Source organism: Balaenoptera musculus, chromosome 2, assembly GCF_009873245.2.
Source record: "Balaenoptera musculus isolate JJ_BM4_2016_0621 chromosome 2, mBalMus1.pri.v3, whole genome shotgun sequence".
Lineage (NCBI taxonomy): Eukaryota > Metazoa > Chordata > Mammalia > Artiodactyla > Balaenopteridae > Balaenoptera > Balaenoptera musculus.
In genome coordinates this window covers 173,227,340-173,245,222 of record NC_045786.1, presented here as the reverse complement: position 1 = coordinate 173,245,222, position 17,883 = coordinate 173,227,340, and the positions used below count along the sequence as shown (strand labels likewise).

General features: G+C 42.7%; 1 protein-coding gene across 4 annotated transcripts in view; it reads right to left on the bottom strand.

The window, feature by feature from the left end:
• RCOR1 (REST corepressor 1) overlaps positions 1-17,244 on the bottom strand; it is a 113,907-nt gene extending 96,663 nt beyond the window's left edge. For all 4 annotated transcript variants that reach the window (XR_005018616.1, XM_036841871.1, XM_036841872.1 and 1 more), the window contains exons 1-2: positions 16,718-17,244; positions 16,575-16,634 (exon numbers count right to left, since the gene is read on the bottom strand). Coding sequence is in view for 3 of the 4 variants with exons in the window: in XM_036841871.1 (XP_036697766.1) it covers positions 16,575-16,634; positions 16,718-17,015 (358 nt within the window). In the remaining variant the exon portion in view is untranslated. The remainder of the gene's footprint in view (positions 1-16,574; positions 16,635-16,717) is intronic.
• Between the last annotated feature and the right edge of the window lie 639 nt (positions 17,245-17,883).

The following is a 17,883-nucleotide window of genomic DNA, read 5'->3' as shown; positions in this document are numbered from 1 at the left end:
GAAACAGACTCACAGATATAGAAAACAAACTCATGGTTACCAAAGGGGAGAGGGAAAGGGAGAGGGAAGCGGGGAGGGAAAAATTAGAGGTATGCAATTAACAGATACAAAATACTATACATAAAATAGATAAGCAACAGGAGTTACTGTATAGCACAAGGCATTATACCCATTATCTTCTAACAACTTACAATGTAGTATAATGTGTAAAAATACTGAATCACTATGCTGTGCACCTGAAACTAACACAATATTGTAAATCAACTATACTTTAATTAAGATAAAATAAGGGGCTTCCCTGGTGGCTCAGTGGTTAAGAATCCGCTTGCCAATGCATGGGACACGGGTTCGAGCCCTGGTCCAGGAAGACCCCACATGCCACGGAGCAACTAAGCCCGTGCGCCACAACTACTGAGCCTGTGCTCTAGACCCCACGAGCCACAACTACTAAAGCCCATGCACCTGGAGCCCATGCTCCGCAACAAGAGAAGCCACCTCAATGAGAAGCCCGCGCACCGCAACAAAGAGTAGCCCCCCGCTCGCCACAACTAGAGAAAGCCCGCGTGCAGCAACAAAGACCCAACGCAGCCAAAAAATAAATAAAATAAATAAAAATTAAAAAAAAAATAGGGAGTCCCCTGGTGGCCTAGCGGTTAGGACTCTGCACTTTCACTGCTGTGGCCCAGGTTCAATCCCTGGTCAGGGAACTGAGATCCCACAAGCCACACGGCATGGCCAAAAAATAGATAAAATAAAATAAATAAAAACATTTAAACGACATTTAAAATAAATTCCAAATAGAGGATGACTGCTAGTAAGTAGAGGGTTTCTTTGGGGGTAATGAAAACGAAATTAGACAGTGGTAACAGTTGTACAACTCTGAATATACTAAAAACTGCCAAACTGTACATTTAAGAGAGTGAATTTTATGGTGTGAATTGTATCTTAGTAAAGCTATTATTTAAAAATAAAATAAGCTCCTTAGCTTGACACACAAGGCCCTTGTGATCTGTCATGTGCCTACCTCTATAGTCTCACCTTCCACCACTTTCCTGATTACCTCCCCAAGCCTCAATTATATCAAACTTCCTCAAAAATGTCACATCCTCTCTACCCACAGGATCTAAACATATGGATCCCTCAGCCTGGAGAGCTTCCCTTCATATGCCCTTCAAGACCTACCTAAGGGTCACCTCGGGAAATCCCTCCCTTCCACATCCAATTTCAACCACCTCACCTCATCCCGCCATGCCCCCAGGCTGTCAGAGCACAGGCATACTTTATCACACGGCACTCACATACACCAGACGAGGCATTTTATGACTACTGGATATAGTAAGTATTCAATAAATAAGTCTAATATACAACTTCATTTTCTGTAATGTGGAAAAGCAAATTTACTAAACTTTAGCCAAAAAAGGTTTTTTTTGCTAAAGCAAAGATGACAAAAATCTTACAATTACAGGGACTTCCCTGGTGGCGCACTGGTTAAGAATCTGCCTGCCAATGCAGGGGACACGGGTTCGAGCCCTGGTCCAGGAAGATCCCACATGCCGCGGAGCAACTAAGCCCGTGCGCCACAACTACTGAGCCCACGTGCCACAACTACTGAAGCCCACGCGCCTAGAGCCCGTGCTCCGCAACAAGAGAAGCCACCGCAATGAGAAGCCTGCGCACCGCAACAAAGAGTAGCCCCCGTTCAATGCAGCTAGAGAAAGCCCGCATGCGGCAACGAAGACCCAATGCAGCCAAAAATTTAAAAATGCAATAAGTAATTTAAAAAAAACTTACAATTATTAAATCTGGTTGCCAGACATACAGGACTCATTAATATTTCTATTGTTTTCCACATGTTCAAATTCTTCATAAGCAAAAAAGCAAACTCATTAATGTTTAGGAAAACTACATAAGTGCAAAATCCTGTAACAGAGAGAAAAATTAGTGTTCTTAGACCACCAGAAGTAAAAGGAGTCCATCGTTTTCTCACACGAGTTCCTAAAAGTATGTACAAAAGTGCAATGTGTAGAAAGCAAGACAACAGATGTGTCACAGGGGAATTACATTCCTGAAAAGCTAAAACTAAAAAACACCTAATTACATCTCATCTTACTTTTTCCAGAGCATAATTCCAATTTCATACATGTTCTTAAATTGGTTTTTTCCTTCACAGTTAAACACAGTCCACCAATGAATGTGTCTAATTGAGGCAAAAGTTGCATGCTTTTAGAATGCCTAATGATTATTAGCTTTGTCTTAACTGCATTAAAGTCTGTAGAACTTAAACTTCAAATCCTTGGTATCAACACTTTCACTTTGCTACTGCTACTTGATCTTAATAAGATAGAAAGTGTGGTTTCAAAACTTTTTTACAGCAATACAACTCTTACTTTAAAAATCATCTAGAAACTTAAAATGCAAAACTAAATAAAAGCTCAGCTACTCCAGCTTCTACCCTGCTTTAGCAGGGTGAGGGGCCTGCATGCCCACCCCCAACCTCTCTGCTCCACTAATAATACTGTACAAAAATGGCAATGCCATGGAAACTGACCCGTTGCCAAGCAAGCAGAACACCAGCAAGGACTCAAAATGATAGTTCATCAGTTATATAAAACCCTCATTCAGTTTAGGAGGATCAATATATGGCATATGAAAGCGCCAGATGTTCAAAATCTAAAAGGCATCGAGCCGAAAATGACTAGGAAATAAAAATTCTGTAAGAAGTGCTTCAAAAGGAACACACACACACACAAATACTTATTAAATCTCAGCAAGATGGAAGTCTAAGACAGTCCAAGAATGAGCTATTTCCTAAATTATACTTTTCTCTGAAAAAGTATTAGTTCTTAATTAGAACGAATAATTTTTAAATAATATATTTTATAAAGAATAGTGAACTCAAAAAAAAAAAATCCTGCTTTGGAAAATTCTGGCTAGAATCATCAGATTTCAATGAGTAGGCAGACTAAGCACTCTATCATGAACACTGAAATGAATAGTGGCTATATGAAAACATAAAATTTGATATTCTGGTTTCTAAATGCATTATTATTATTCTATTTACAGAATGCTTCCATGAACATAAAACCCAAACTTAAAAGTTTAAAAGCCACAACAAGCCAAAGCAATTTGCAGAAAAAACAACAAAGCTGAGGGTTATCATGTTCCCTGATTTCAAACTACATTACAAAGCTACAGTAAACAAAAGAGTATGGTACTGGCCCCAAAACAGGGACATAGATAAATGGAACAGAATAGAGAGCCCAGAAATAAGCCTACATTTATACAATCAATTAATCCACAACAAAGGAGACAAGAATATGCAATAGGGAAAAGACAGCCTCTTCAATAAATGGTGTTGGAAAAATCAGACAGCTACATGCAAAAGAATAAAACTGGACCACTTTCTCACACCATATACAAAAATAAACTCAAAATGGATTAAAGACTTAAATGTAAGACCTGAAACCATACAACTCCTAGAAGAAAACACAGGCAGTACACTCTGGTTGCCAGAAGGGATGGGGTGGGGGGCGGGTGGGTGAAACAGGTGACAGGGATTGAGAGGTACAAACCTCCAGTCATGGGGATGTAATATATAGCATAAGGAATATGGTCAATAATATTGTAATAACTTTGTATGGGGACAGATGGTTACTAGACTTATCCTGGTGGTCATTTCATAATGTGTGCAAACGTCAAATCATTATGTAGTATACCTGAAACTAACATAACATTGTACATTAACGATATTTCAATTAAAAAAAAAAAAGCCCTAACAGCTTCAAGAAGAAACGAAATAGATTAGGGGTAAAAGACAACATGTAAATGTGTACTAATGTTTTCTTTAAAAAAGGAAATATAACCAATTCCTCTACTTTTCTTCTTTAAAAAATCTAGACTTCTGCTTCCAGCCAAGGTGGGGTGACATGAACCAGATTTACCCTGTCATTATGAACTAAAAACGAATGTACAAAGCAATAGTCTTCAAGACACTGGACACCAAGCAACAGAGTACAACGATCCCTGAGAGATAGGAAACGAACGAAGTAAATCCTACAACTGCCCCGGTTTATTGCCTGGAGAGAGTTTCCAACTGGCAGCACAGGGAGAGAGAACCCAGGGAAAGTCAGGCAATCTCCCCAAGTTTAGGAGGCAAGCTTAGGCCAAGGAAGCCAGGGCAGCTAGAGTTTGTAGGGCAGGATACCAGAAAAGAGAGAGCTGCACAGAAAGAGAACTCCAGAGATCTCCTGCTTGAGTATTCAGCATAGTACTGATCAGCACATGCCTGTGAAGAAAATACTTGAGGTTTCTGGATAAAGAACTACTCAAAAGAATAAAAAGAATAATCCATGAGGCTCACACAGGGCCAAGAAGAGTGCCTATTCCCAACAGCCAGAGTGGAAAACCTCAGAATTAAAGGACTATTGGGTAGAGTAAGTACTCAGAAGGGTTTTGGCTCAGTAGTGGGAAATTATTAGCCCTAGACTAAATGCTGCTCTGATCCCACCTAACAAGGCTTAAAAGCAAGATCTGAAATGAACAAACCATGGCTAAGGAACTTAACCATGTTCCAGAACAAAGTGCAAGAATATTTATAGGAATATAAAGATACCCAGCATCCAAAGTAAAATTCATAATGTCTGGCATCCAAACAAAAATTACCAAACAAGTAAAGAAACAGGAAAAGACAACCCATAAAGAGGAAAAAAATCAATCAGTTGACACCAACTCAGAAATGAGATGGATGGGAGAATTAGTAGACCAGGGCATTAAAACAATTACAACTGTATTGCAAAGTGTTTGAGAAGTTTGAGGCAAGGCTGAGTATGCTCGGGAGACCTGAGATACATTAAAAAAGCCCATATCACACCTGAAACTATCACAACACTGTTAGTCAACTGTACTTCAATAACAAAATGAAAAATTTTTTAAAAGACCCAAATCAAACTTCTAGATGTGAAACCTGGAAGATGAAAAAAATACATGTATTAACAGCACATTAGATGCTGCAAAAGAAAAGACTGGCAAACTTAAAGATATAGCAATAGAAAGCAGTCAAAATGAAAGAGAGGGGCTTCCCTGGCGGTGCAGTGGTTAAGAACCTGCCTGCCAATGCAGGCGGCACGTGTTCGAGCCCTGGCCTGGGAAGATCCCTCATGCTGCGGAGCAACTAAGCCCGTGCGCCACAACTACTGAGCCTGAGCTCTAGAGCCCGCGAGCCACAACTACTGAGCCCACGCGCCACAACTACTGAAGCCCGCATGCCTAGAGCCTGTGCTCCGCAACAAGAGAAGCCACCACAATGAGAAGCCTGCACACTGCAGCGAAGAGTAGCCCCCGCTCGCTGCAACTAGAGAAAGCCCATGTACAGCAACAAAGACCCGATGCAACCAAAAATAAATAAAATAAATAAATTTATTAAAAAAAAAGAAAGAAAAAGACTGACCAGAGCATCAGTAAGCAGTGGGACTTCAAACAGCCTAATATATGCACACCTGTGTATGTGTAAATATGTATAGTTTACTTTACATCAATTAAACCTCAATAAAGCTGTTTTAAAAACCTAACCTTTTCTGGGCTTCCCTGGTGGCAAAGTAGCTAAGAATCCACCTGCCAATGTGGGGGACACAGGTTCGAGCCCTGGTCCAGGAGGATCCCACATGCCGCAGAGCAACTAAGCCCATGCGCCACAACTGCTGAGCCTGCGCTATAGAGCCCAAGAGCCACAATTACTGAGCCCTCATACCACAACTACCGAAGCCCATGCACCACAACTACTGAGCTCACATGCCGCAACTACTGAAGCCTGCGTGCCTAGAGCCCGTGCTCCGCAACAAGAGAAGCCACCACAATGAGAAGCCCACGCACCGCAATGAAGAGTAGCCCCCACTCACCACAACTAAAGAAAGCCCGCGCAGCAAGGAAGACCCAACGCAGCCATAAATAAATAAATAAAAATAAAGATTCCTTAAAAAAGAAAAGGCTGAGCCTATTTTTACTTGCTTTCTCAAGAAACCTATTTTGAATACATTAATAGCAATATTTTAACAAATACTCCACTAGAGGAATTCAGTACACAGCCATCATAATATTTATCGGCTGTTCCAATATCACATTTCATCATGCACCTTGATTAAAGAGGCAAAACTACTGAACTAATTATAAAAATTAAAAAGAACAAAGATTTCATCAGAACCTCTAGATCAGTGCTGTCCAACAGCACTTTCTGGGATAATGGAAATGTCCTACTTGGCGCCATCCAATACAGCAGCCAATAGCTACATACTTGAAATGTAGCTAGTGTGACAGAACTGAATTTTTAATTTTATTTGATTTTAATAAATTTAAATTTAAATAATTATAGATCACTAGTGGCTATATTACTGGACAGCACAGCTCAAGACAATTTAAAAGAAAATCTAGATTGAAATTCTTAAGAAAGATTAGCATTTTCAAAATAAGTTTTTAACATTTACAGCTTATATATATTATTAATTTTTAAATTAGTGAACATCATAAAATCAAACACAGAAAAACCCCTATTTTTAAGGCTTGGCTCAAAGGACCACTTCACCTAAAACTTCTTCCTGGTTTCTTCAATGCCCCTCCTCCACCCCAGGGTCAGGTGACCCCGCGACACCACGCCTCACAGCACCCTCTGTGTGCTTGCTGCCATCAGTGACGGGGGAGGGGGAGAGTGGGAAAGGGGAAGTAGATGCTTAAGGGAGATGAAGTTTTCTCTTGGGGTGATGAAAACACTTTGGAACTAGATGGTGTGGGTGGTGGGTGCACACAATGCAAATGTACTAAATGCCACTGAATTCTTCACTTTAAAATGGTTAATTTTATGTCATATGAAATTCACCTTGATAAAAATAAATTTTTAAGACTGCATCTAAGATGTGTATCTCTAATTCATACAAATTCATTACTAAAAAGGCACAGAAAACAGGGAAAACCAGCTTTTAAATGCAACTTTAAAGCTCATTTTTTTCCCCTGGGTTTCCATTTTTTAACTAAACTTGGTGCTTAATTATCAACTGTCCATTACAAAATGCCTATTCAAGGTAAGTCAGTCAGTGCACACAAATGTTCTTATTAAATGCAGAATCACATTCAGCTACATCAAGTGAGAAGAGAAACCTTTAGATATTTAAACCGAATTGGTGGCTCAAAAAACTAAGAAAGCAGAAGCACATGACACCACGAAGACTTTATGGAACCGAGTAAGACCAGACTAGCCAAATACTTACCCTACTCTTCTTACCATCCTGATCGCCCTATATCCACACTAAGTCTGAAAGCAGAACTAGCCCAAGCCCAGAAGCTTCTATGTCAGTAAAGCAGGATCTGCAATCTTCAGTAAGAGTATGTATGTGTGTAAAACAGCACAGTTTAAGTGAATAGAATGTTTAACTGATGCCCAAAATTTTAATTAACCTTTTCAGGCATAAATAGGGCCATCAGGTAGTATTTCTTGGTCACTAGATGAAACTGCTGAAAAGGATAACCACAGCCAAACTTCAGGAGCAGAGACTCACCCAAGTACCCTCGGTATAAGTACAAGGCAAACCTTGGGGTTCTGGGCAGACAAAAACTAGTCCTTAGTTAACTTACACTATGATCAAATCAAACATGGCAAACTTCAGAAACAGAATAAAGCTTACAATTTTCTTTAAGTATACTCTGGTCTTTGAAAAACAGAATACAATTCACTAATAACACCAAGAAATATATACTTTGGGGATTTTTTGGGAGGCAGGACAGGGTTAGTTTGGTTTTTGTTTTTTTGATGGGGGAGGAAGGATGGGAATAATATGCAAGGGAGGAAAATTAGTTGTTGAACAATACTAACCAGATAGCTGTGCAGGTGAAACCAAGGGGGTTTTTTAAAATGCTCTCTTAGATATTTTAATTTGTGTATCTTTTCACACTTTATTAAGACCTGGTTCTTAAATTCATTCCACAGCTCAAGTTCAGTGCGAATCTGTAGAAAAACATATGGGGGGGATAGATATTTAAATGTTATACTCAACTGTTAAACTAAAGGGTAACCAACATAACAGGGTCCATTGTAACCTTATGTCATCCAATCGCAAGAAATCACTCCCCTCAAAAAACAATTGTATTTTACACTCTAAAAATGACTATTTCCACATACATGGAGTAAAGCAACTCATTCCAATTTGCCCTAGTCAACCAAGCCAGATACCTCCCATTTCATTTGTGTTTTCACTGCCAGGAAGCGGAGGAATGTAATTGGACATGAAGCAGGCTCTGGCAACCCTAAACATAAAACTCCACAATACCTGGGACCACATGGAAACGACTAAGCAATTGATCCAATAAAGTATTGCTCCTAGGTGTTTTTTCTTAAAGAGGATTTCTGGCTGGCTCTCCCTTGAATACACTAGATTGGAATCGGACAGCAACTTACACTTAATGGGATGTTGGTGTTTTTCCTTTCTTAGTGACATATAAAATAATGGTGCTTCCGACAACAGCTGGCACCTTAGAATGGGTTACCTTGGGCAAGTTACCAGGTTGAACCATAACAATAAGCCTCTCCATGCCTCTGTTTCCTCATATGGAAAACGGTGATAACAACTTTATCTGGTATGACTGCTGTGATTGTTGTGTTAAATCATTAATAGGTATAAAGTGTTCAAACCAGTCTGGCACACAGCCAGCACTACACTAACCTGGCACTGACAGATCGTTCCTTCAAGGATCTTCTATGAGTGATGATAAGCTGCACCCCCCTAGCCACACACTCGCCCACTCCCTTATAATCAGTGACAAACCCATAAGACAGCGGAATTTGGTTTTACTCCACAGCACGTTAACCTGTTATAGGAAACTGACCATCATGGAAACTAAAGCTGTAACTTTAACCTCTAACTAGTATGCTGTTATAACTAGATGCTGGACAGAAATTAAATCAGAGCTTTTCAAGTCATCTGGTACTGAAATTTAGGTCAATCGGTTAATAATTAGTACACCAAATGAACTGAATAAAGTTGAAACATAACGAAAAAAGATGTGTCAATTCTCAGTGACATTCATCTTAGAAACCAGGAGTCCTAGTGACAATTATTATAGGAGCTATGTACCAAGTCCAGTCTCTGAGCAGAAACATATCCAACCAGGGATATATTTTTATTCCTTCCTGAAAAGAAACTCAATCAACCCCCATACTAGAGAGAAAACAAAAAACTCTACATATGTAACCCTAATAAAGGATCAGTATCCAAATATATAAAGAACTCCCACAAATCAGTAAGAAAAAGTACACCCTACAGAAAAAGAGCAAAAGATATATTCACAGAAGGAAACCAAGTAGCCAAAAAAACATATAAAAGCACACTTAACCTCACCAGTAATTTAGAAAAATGCCAACATAAACCACAAAAAGACAGTACTGCAAAAAGTTAATAAACCTAACACCTTAGTGAAAATTGGGTGAAGGAAAGGAATTTTCTGTGCCTGTTAGTGGCAATGTACTTGTCTGGAAAACACCAAAGCAAATGAATATGCACAAATAATTCCATTTACAAAAAGACTTTGACAATAACAAAACATATTGCTTTTCACACATAAGTACGTATTGAAGTACAAAAACACACATGGGCGTTCTGCTGGCCTTGAGAGTGTGCCACTCAGATCTCCCTTCAAGAGAGAAAGAGCTGAGAGAAGTGTAATTAGCTGACAGCCCCAGCTGCCCAGCACCTTTGGGGTCCACTGCAGCATTCATACCAACGCCGGGCCGATGACTGAACACAGCCGGCATTCTAGGGCAGGCCCTTTCCTGCCCAATGCGCTCTAACAGACAACCTGTGCTCTGGTTGCACTGCAGTCTTCGGCTCCTGGATCCAATCATCAATCATCCTTCCTTCTGTTTTCCTTCACAGGTGTCACACCTGCACCCATTCTGAAGGCTTTGCCACCTAACCTTCTTCCTCTCCTCTCTATCATCCCAGGCATTTACCACTATGACACTTTTTTTTTTATAAATTTATTTATTTTTATTTTATTTATTTTATTTTTGGCTGTGTTGGGTCTTCATTGCTACGCGCAGGCTTTTCTCCGGTTGTGGCAAGCTTCCTTGCGGTGCGCAGGCTTTTCATTGCAGTGGCTTCTCTTTGTTTCAGAGCATGGGCTCTAGGCACGTGCGCTTCAGTAGTTGTGGCACTTGGGCTCAGTAGTTGTGGCTCGTGGGCTCTAGGGCACAGGCTCAGTAGTTGAGGCGCCCGGGCTTAGTTGCTCCACGGCATGTGGGATCTTCCCAGACAAGGGCTCGAACCTGTGTCCCGTGCACTGGCAGGCGGATTCTTAACCACTGCGCCACCAGGGAAGCCCCACTATGACACTCTTGCACGCCTAATTCTATCTTGGCATCTGCTTCATAGAGGATGCAAACTATCACAGGGATAACAAAAATCAACTTCCAATTAGTGAAGGCAGGAGCGGAAGAATTAGCCTCTACCTGCACCTGAAGCAAATATGTCCTAATATCAACAGTGTTTAATCACAGTGGTGGGCAGGTAACTGTAGATATTATTTTCTTTTTTATTTGAATGGGTTTTTAAAATAACTCTATCTTTACAATTCTATCCTACCTTATGATAATTTGCAAAGACATTCCAACATCTAATCACTTCAATTTTAGAAATTTAACTCTTACTCCTGGTTCTAAAACCATGCACCCGTATTACCGTTCCCAATTATTGTATGCAGTAACAATGCTCTAAAACAGTAAGAGTTTTAAGTTTGGCTTCATTGGCCTCAAGTCTACCTGGATATACGTTTAATGACTGAAAGACAAATACAAGTCACTTTGTCTCGGCAGGCCTTACTTTCCTCATCTAGAACACAGGAAGGCTGCACTGGGCAGACACTACAATTCTCTCGTTTCTCCAAGGAAGGGAAAATCCAGAAATTTCAAAGAATTATGTCTAACTGTGTGATTTTTACTAAGATCACCATCTTTAAAGAATTTGACTAATTTGAAAAAAATAGGAGTTTTAGGGTTTACTGTCAACATTTCATTTAAATGACATTTTAATGTTATTTTAAAATATTTGTCTCAAACATTTTAGCAAAACACCTTTTGTCACCTTACACCATTCTATTTTTTAAATACTTTTTTTTTCAATCAACAACAGAAAACATAAAACTCAACCAGAAGACAGATATGTGTATTAGAAGAATTTCCATAACACGAAACAGAAGAAATTGTTAAATTACAACTATTATCCCTTATCATTTCTAGGGTCACAAATATTTTCCATAATTGCTATTTAAAGCTGTAGGAATTAACTCACTCCAAATCACTGAATCAGCATTCAATCCCCAATTCCTACCTTATTCAGACTTTTACTGTGCTGCTACAGAGATTCCCTCCACAAAAGGGATTTCCAGTTCTGTTTTAAATATAAAAACCAATACAAGCCTTATTTCTTACTTTTACATTATGCATGGAACCTCTAAAGAAAAGCTCAGAAGAAAGTGAGGGCTAAATTACAACAATCTATATAGCAGAGAGTAAAATATAAAAGGTAAAATAAACTGGGGGAGAATACAGTAACTTGGATAGACTTTAATGTTTCATCTCCAAAGACTAAGAAGTTGGTTGCAACTAAATTGCCCCACAGAACTTTATAACACCAAGGAAAATAGCTTTTTAAGAGTAAGCCTAAATTTCTTCAGTACCAATGACTTTCAACACTGCTTTTAAAACAACTCTGCTCTGATCAGCCTCAACCAGCTAACCTTTGAATCACACTCATCACTCACGGAAGGGAACATTGTGGCAGAAGAACCTCACCTCGAAAACATTAACTCTCAAAGACAAGAACTTGAAAGTTTAGAGCAAAAACTCCCTAACTCAGAACACAGTTAATGTGTACTTCACTTTGGCCCAGGGATGGATTCAAGGTTTCTTTTATCCAGAAACTTGATCTGAGCAGGTTTACCTATTCTCTCTGGATCTCAGTGTACTTTTCTGCTATATAAATGTATTGGACTAGTTCTCCCTCTTCCAGGAAAGAATATTACCTAAATTGCAGCAGGTAACTCAAAGGTAATCATCTTCAAATATCTCAGTGCATGATTCACATTCAAATCTACAGCTTCATTATAATTCAGTCTTACCTCTGCAGTAAAGCAGGCAATGCGGGGACCACTGCTTGGCAACTGAAGTCCCACAAATGATAATTAGAATAAGATAGCAGACAATGTTTACTTAACACTCACTGTGTGTCAAGCACTGCCCTGGACATTTTACATGTATTAGCTCAGTTAATTTCTTCTCTTGAGGAAGAAGTTCCACTACCTCTACTTCACAGATGAAAGCAAAAATAAAGTAACTTGCCCAGGGGCAACACACAGTTGTCAAGAGGCACTGCCAAGATCTGAACTTGGGTTTGACGATTCTCATAGCCCAAGCTCTCACAGTCTACTCTATGCTCCTTCTGAAAGAAGCCGGAAATTAAAAAGATGACTGTAACTGACATAATCACACGCCACAAGTGAGGGAAAGAACCCTGATTCATAATGGAGGAAACGGAGGCTCCTGAGATAAAATGACCAGTTCGACCTTAAACCACCTTCTTAACCACAGAGACAGGGCATTCAACCTCCCGACAACCAGCTCAAGTGTCTCCTACTTCACTACATCATGAAGGTGATCACTCGCAGGATTCAGCATCGCCCTGACCTCTCATTTGGGTAAACACTACCTCAAAGCACGTCTACATCACAAAGCATTCACTGTAACTTATGAATTTTGCGGTATGTTTAAAATTGATTTTTACAATGAAACTAAAGCATAGCAAATAATGTGTTCAAAGAGGAACATAGAACCACCCGTAAGAAGAAATGAAAAGCAGGTCAAGACACCCTGTTCAGAAAAATTATTCCACATTAAAGCATAACACATTTTATTAATACAAGTCAACTCTGAAGTGACAGTTGAGCCAATGACAACCACAAATTTTCTAATCTGATTAAATATACTGGATTCAATGTTCCAAATACAGGGTGCATGTTTAAAGGGCTATTACCTCAAAAATATTTACCATTAACATTTCCTCTTCTGTAAGAGTCTTAGTTTTACTATTAGTGAACTGTGATACTGAAAACCAGCATAGATAGAAGTTGACAGTAATAACACATGCTGGGACTTCCCTGGTGGTACAGTGGTTAAGAATCCACCTGCCAATGCAGGGGACACGGGTTCGAGCCCTGGTCCAGGAAGATCTCACACGCCGTGGGGCAACTAAACCTGTGCGCCACAACTACTGAGCCCGCATGCTGCAACTACAGAAGCCTGTGCGCCTAGATGTAGCCCGTGCTCCACAACGAGAAGCCACCGCAATGAATAGCCTCCACTCACCGCAACTGAAGAAAGCCTGCATGCAGCAACGAAGACCCAACACAGCCAAAAATAAATAAATTTTTAAAAAAATAAAAAATAAAAATAAATAAAAGAAACCAAAGACAACTCAGCATACACTACGGCACTGAGTATGGAAAGATAGTCTGGACCCCACATGAGAACAAAGACTAAGTTAAAGATATGGAACTGCATTCTGGTCTTGTTTTTAAATCTAACTGATAAAACTTGTTCCGTCATTATAAACACAGATGTTATTTTAACTACCAAGTTCTGATCCAGTGATCCAGTTTAGGTCTTAATTAGATAATAAGAACTGAATCAGCATTTTAGGACAGCAGTGCTCTACCCACTTCACTCACTACTTGTGAGGGATGACAGAAAGGAATCTTCCTTGGGCTATACAGGGAGTATCAGGTGGATCTAGTTTCAACCATTCGCTTTTAAAGCTAAATAGGGTCAAGTTGGGATACTGTGGGTGAATAAAATCTGACCTTAAAACAAATTAAAATCAACTTCTTCCACTCATACATCTTTACAGAGATAGTTTTTTGAAAAAGCAGTTTCCTGATGAGTTTCACACTTACCGGTCTGTTCAAATTTGTAAAAATAAATAAATAAATAAACAAACAAATATTCAAAACCCAGGTAGGGAAAAAAAAAAACCAGTAACAATCACAATCTCAATTCCATATTATTCCTAACTTGTACTCATGGAAGGAAACTGTCTTAAATCTAAAGACCGAAAAAAAATTTTTTTGCCATGAAACAAAACTGGTGTATCATTTCTATTCCAAAATGGAAGTCTCCCCGTCTCTTAGATTTTTTTAAATTAATTAATTAATTAATTAATTAATTATATTTTTGGCTGCATTGGGTCTTCGTTGCAGTGCACCGGCTTCTCATTGCAGCGGCTTCTCTTGTTGCAGAGCACGGGCTCTAGGCGCGAGGGCTTCAGTAGTTGTGGCTCACAGGCTCTAGAGCACAGGCTCAGTAGTTGCGGCGCACGGGCTTAGCTACTCCACAGCATGTGGGATCTTCCCGGACCAGGGCTCGAACCCACGTCCCCTGCATTGGCAGGCGGATTCTTAACCACTGCGCCACCAGGGAAGCCCTGTCCCTTAGGTTTTAAGTTAGATGAAAAGACACCTAAAAAAATAAATCACTAGGAAACAGTAAAGTCCTACAATTTCCAGCCATACCTAGGAATTCGTCCCACTGCTCAGATTGGCAAAACAGGGTTTCAAATTATTTCATACCAGTTAGATTCCTTTCCAGATTAAAACAAACACAAAATAGGAAATGTTAATGCCAAGACCCAATCAACTGGCAGTAAGACCATGCAGCAAAACATTTATAGTGTTTTACTTTTTAGAATGGCAGGTCTCTAGCAAATTTATGCTTGCATCTATTCCATGAAAACTGCAAGGACAGCTCAAAATATGATCCTATTACATGTGCTGTTTCAAAGAGAACAACTCCAAAGAAATCAGGCTCATTCCTAACAATGCTGAGCTAGACATCAATATTTAGAAGAATGTCAGAATTCTAATTCTTGCTGTCGCCATCAAATATGCCCTTTTCTTTAGTCACATCCAACATATTTAAATAAAGCTTTCAAAACGAATATAAACAAAATGTTCCAAAAAACTGACCAATTTACTAAAACTAAAAGATATATACAAGTTGATTTTTTTTAATATGTGGGGGAAACTTGGTGACAAGCTTTGCTTTATGTTCTGTGTATTAAAACAAAGATGGACTTGACCTACAAAATGAAGATAGGGTCAACTGTAACCAAAAAACAGTATGCTTCCCCTGGTGGCCAACCATGGAATGGAGAAGGCATGCACAGAAGAGAAAAAGCCTTGTCTCGGAGTTCCATCCTGTCACTCTTATAAATGAGAAGTGACTACCAAAAAAGGAAGACGCGGGGGAAGGGGAAACTATCAGAAAGACTAACATAAGTTAAAAGGAATACAAACCTGGGCGGTAGACTACATATACTTTAAGAGATTTAAATCATCAACAGACCAAAATGTAGAAGACAAATACGGGAAAGGTCATTTATTTCCAGAGTGCCCAAGAGCTCACTCAGGGATCCCTATGTATTTTCACTTCAAACAACAGCCAGAGTTTCATACCTAAATAATAGCTTAAGAGCAATCGCCTTTTTCAAGGGCTAGATCCTTGCAATTTTCTGCAGTCTTGTTTCCAAGGAAAAGCATTTATGCATTTATCTTCTCAAACTCGTGGTATAACCTACATAGAGAACCTTCAGTTCTAAAGCCCTCCAACCAGGCGGACTGTTAACTCCAGTTCCACAAGGTTCTCTTTTGAGTTTTATTTCTGAAAGAAAACCCACGTCCTTTCAAACATTTTCCATGCCAACAACCTTTTAAAGATAATCTTATACGGAGACAGGCTAGAATCTCACTGACGAATTCCTTTGTCTGATTGGATTTTTCTGGTACTTTAAATCTGCTTCCACACAGAAGAGCAGCAAGAGTAGCAAATGTTCCAAGCTAGGGGGCAGGGATTTCTTGGAGGCGGACATCATTTGTTAGGCTAAAGCTTCTGAAGGTTCTAATCTTTCACAACCCGTTCCTTAAAAAAAAAAAAAAGTGGGGGGGCGGGGCGGGAGGAAATACACACACATTTACAAATAGGTCCTAAAATCAAACTGCCACCAGCCAGTCTCTCCTCCCCGGGCAGGCGCCCTCTGGGAAGCACACTTCTTTTATTAACTGGTTTTGGGAGATCTCAGGACGGGAGGGGAGTCGGGGGCAGGCAGGAGCCCAGGGGCCGGCTGGAAGAGGAAAGGGCACGCGGGGCAACCTTCCGCAGGGGAGAAATGGGTCCGAGGACGTCCCAAGCCCGGGCGCTCGCAGGACGCTAACTCGCCGGCGCGGCCGCCCCTGCCCGGCCCCGGCGCGGCTCGTGCGGACCCGGGGACGCCGGAGCCCCCGGCCCAGGTGGCCAGGTGTGGCCGCGCGCCGCCGCCTCCAATCCAACCCGCCGCGGCGACCGGGGCCTCCCCGGGGGCAGGCACGCCGGCAGGACACCCTTGCGCGGGTGTCTCCCCGCGGACAGCAAGACCCACACAGGCAAAAAGAAAGTTGTCCGAGGCCGTCCGCCCCCTCGGGTTGCCGGCCGGCCGGGCCGGGGCACCACTCACCGGGGTCGAAGTCGGGCACCACCGCCTGGTACTGGGGTCCGACCCGCATGCCGCCGCCACCTGCGGGGAAGCAGAGAGGAGGTCAGCGGGCGGGCGGGCGAGCGGGCGAGCGGGCGGGGGCGGCGCGGGCGGCTGCCACCTACCGTGCTCCTCGTCGCTGGACGAGCCCGAGCTGCCTTCCTCCCAGGAGTTGCTGCTGCTGTTGCCATTGGGCGCCGCCGCCGCCAAACTTTTATTCTGCCCATTATTGGGGGCGGCGGCGGCCGAGGCGGAGGCGGCGGTGGCCGAGGAGGCGGCGGCGGCCGAGGAGGCGGCGGCGGCGGCCGAGGCGGCCGAGGCGGCGGCCGAGGCGGCGGCGGCCGAGGCAGCCGCGTTGGCCGCGTTGTTCCTCCCTCTCCGCTTCCCTGAGACCTCGGGGCCCTTCTCCACCATGGCCGGCATCGGCGGGGGCCCGGGCCGGGCGAAAGTGGCGGGGACCCGCGGCTCCTGAGGAGGGGGCGCCGGGCCGGGGGAGGGGGTGAGAGCGGGCGCGGAGGCGGGCGGGCGCGGCCGGAGCTCGCGGGCGCGAGTTGGGGCTGGGGCGGCCCTAGCGGGCGGAGAGCGGAGCCGCTTCAAGCCCCCAGCGCCGAGCCGAGCGCAACTTTCGCTCTCATCGCCGCCCGCACTTCACTGGCACTAACTACTCCAGGAGCAGCGAGCGGGAGGGGAGGGGGGCGGGGCCTGGGCGAGCGGGGGAAGCCGCGCGCAGCCCAACCCGGCGCGGGGTGGCTCCGCCCCCGGCGTGCTCCCATTGGCTCTTGTGGGATTTGGACGGCGAGCGGCAGCCAGGTTGGCTCCGCGTACCCGTCTGTCCAAGGGGCCGGGGCGGGAGAGCGGGGAGGGGGAGGCTCCGGGCTTCCGTTGGTCAGGTTCGGTTGACGCGTATCGCCCGCTGTACGTGGTTAGAGGTTTGCAATCTCTCTACGCCCCATGATCCATCTCTCTAGGCAATAGCGAGGAGTTAGCTGTCCTCCCCGCCCCCTCCTTCTGCCGGCCCCCCCCTTCACCTGCGCGCACCCCCCGCGGCCTCTGCCTCCACGTTCTCCGAAGGGCTCCACTGAGGATCCCATCGGTTTCAAAAAGTAAAATATACGCGACACGAGAACAGAAATTGAATGCAAGGTTGGGACTACTTTCCCCCTCGCGCGGAGGATTACATCTTACAGTTTGAATGGGTTCTATACAAAGAGGGGAAACTAATTGGAAGAAACTAATTGAGCCCCCACCTTTCCCAAGGGATTTGGGGGTTTCTCAGCGCAGGGGGAACCCT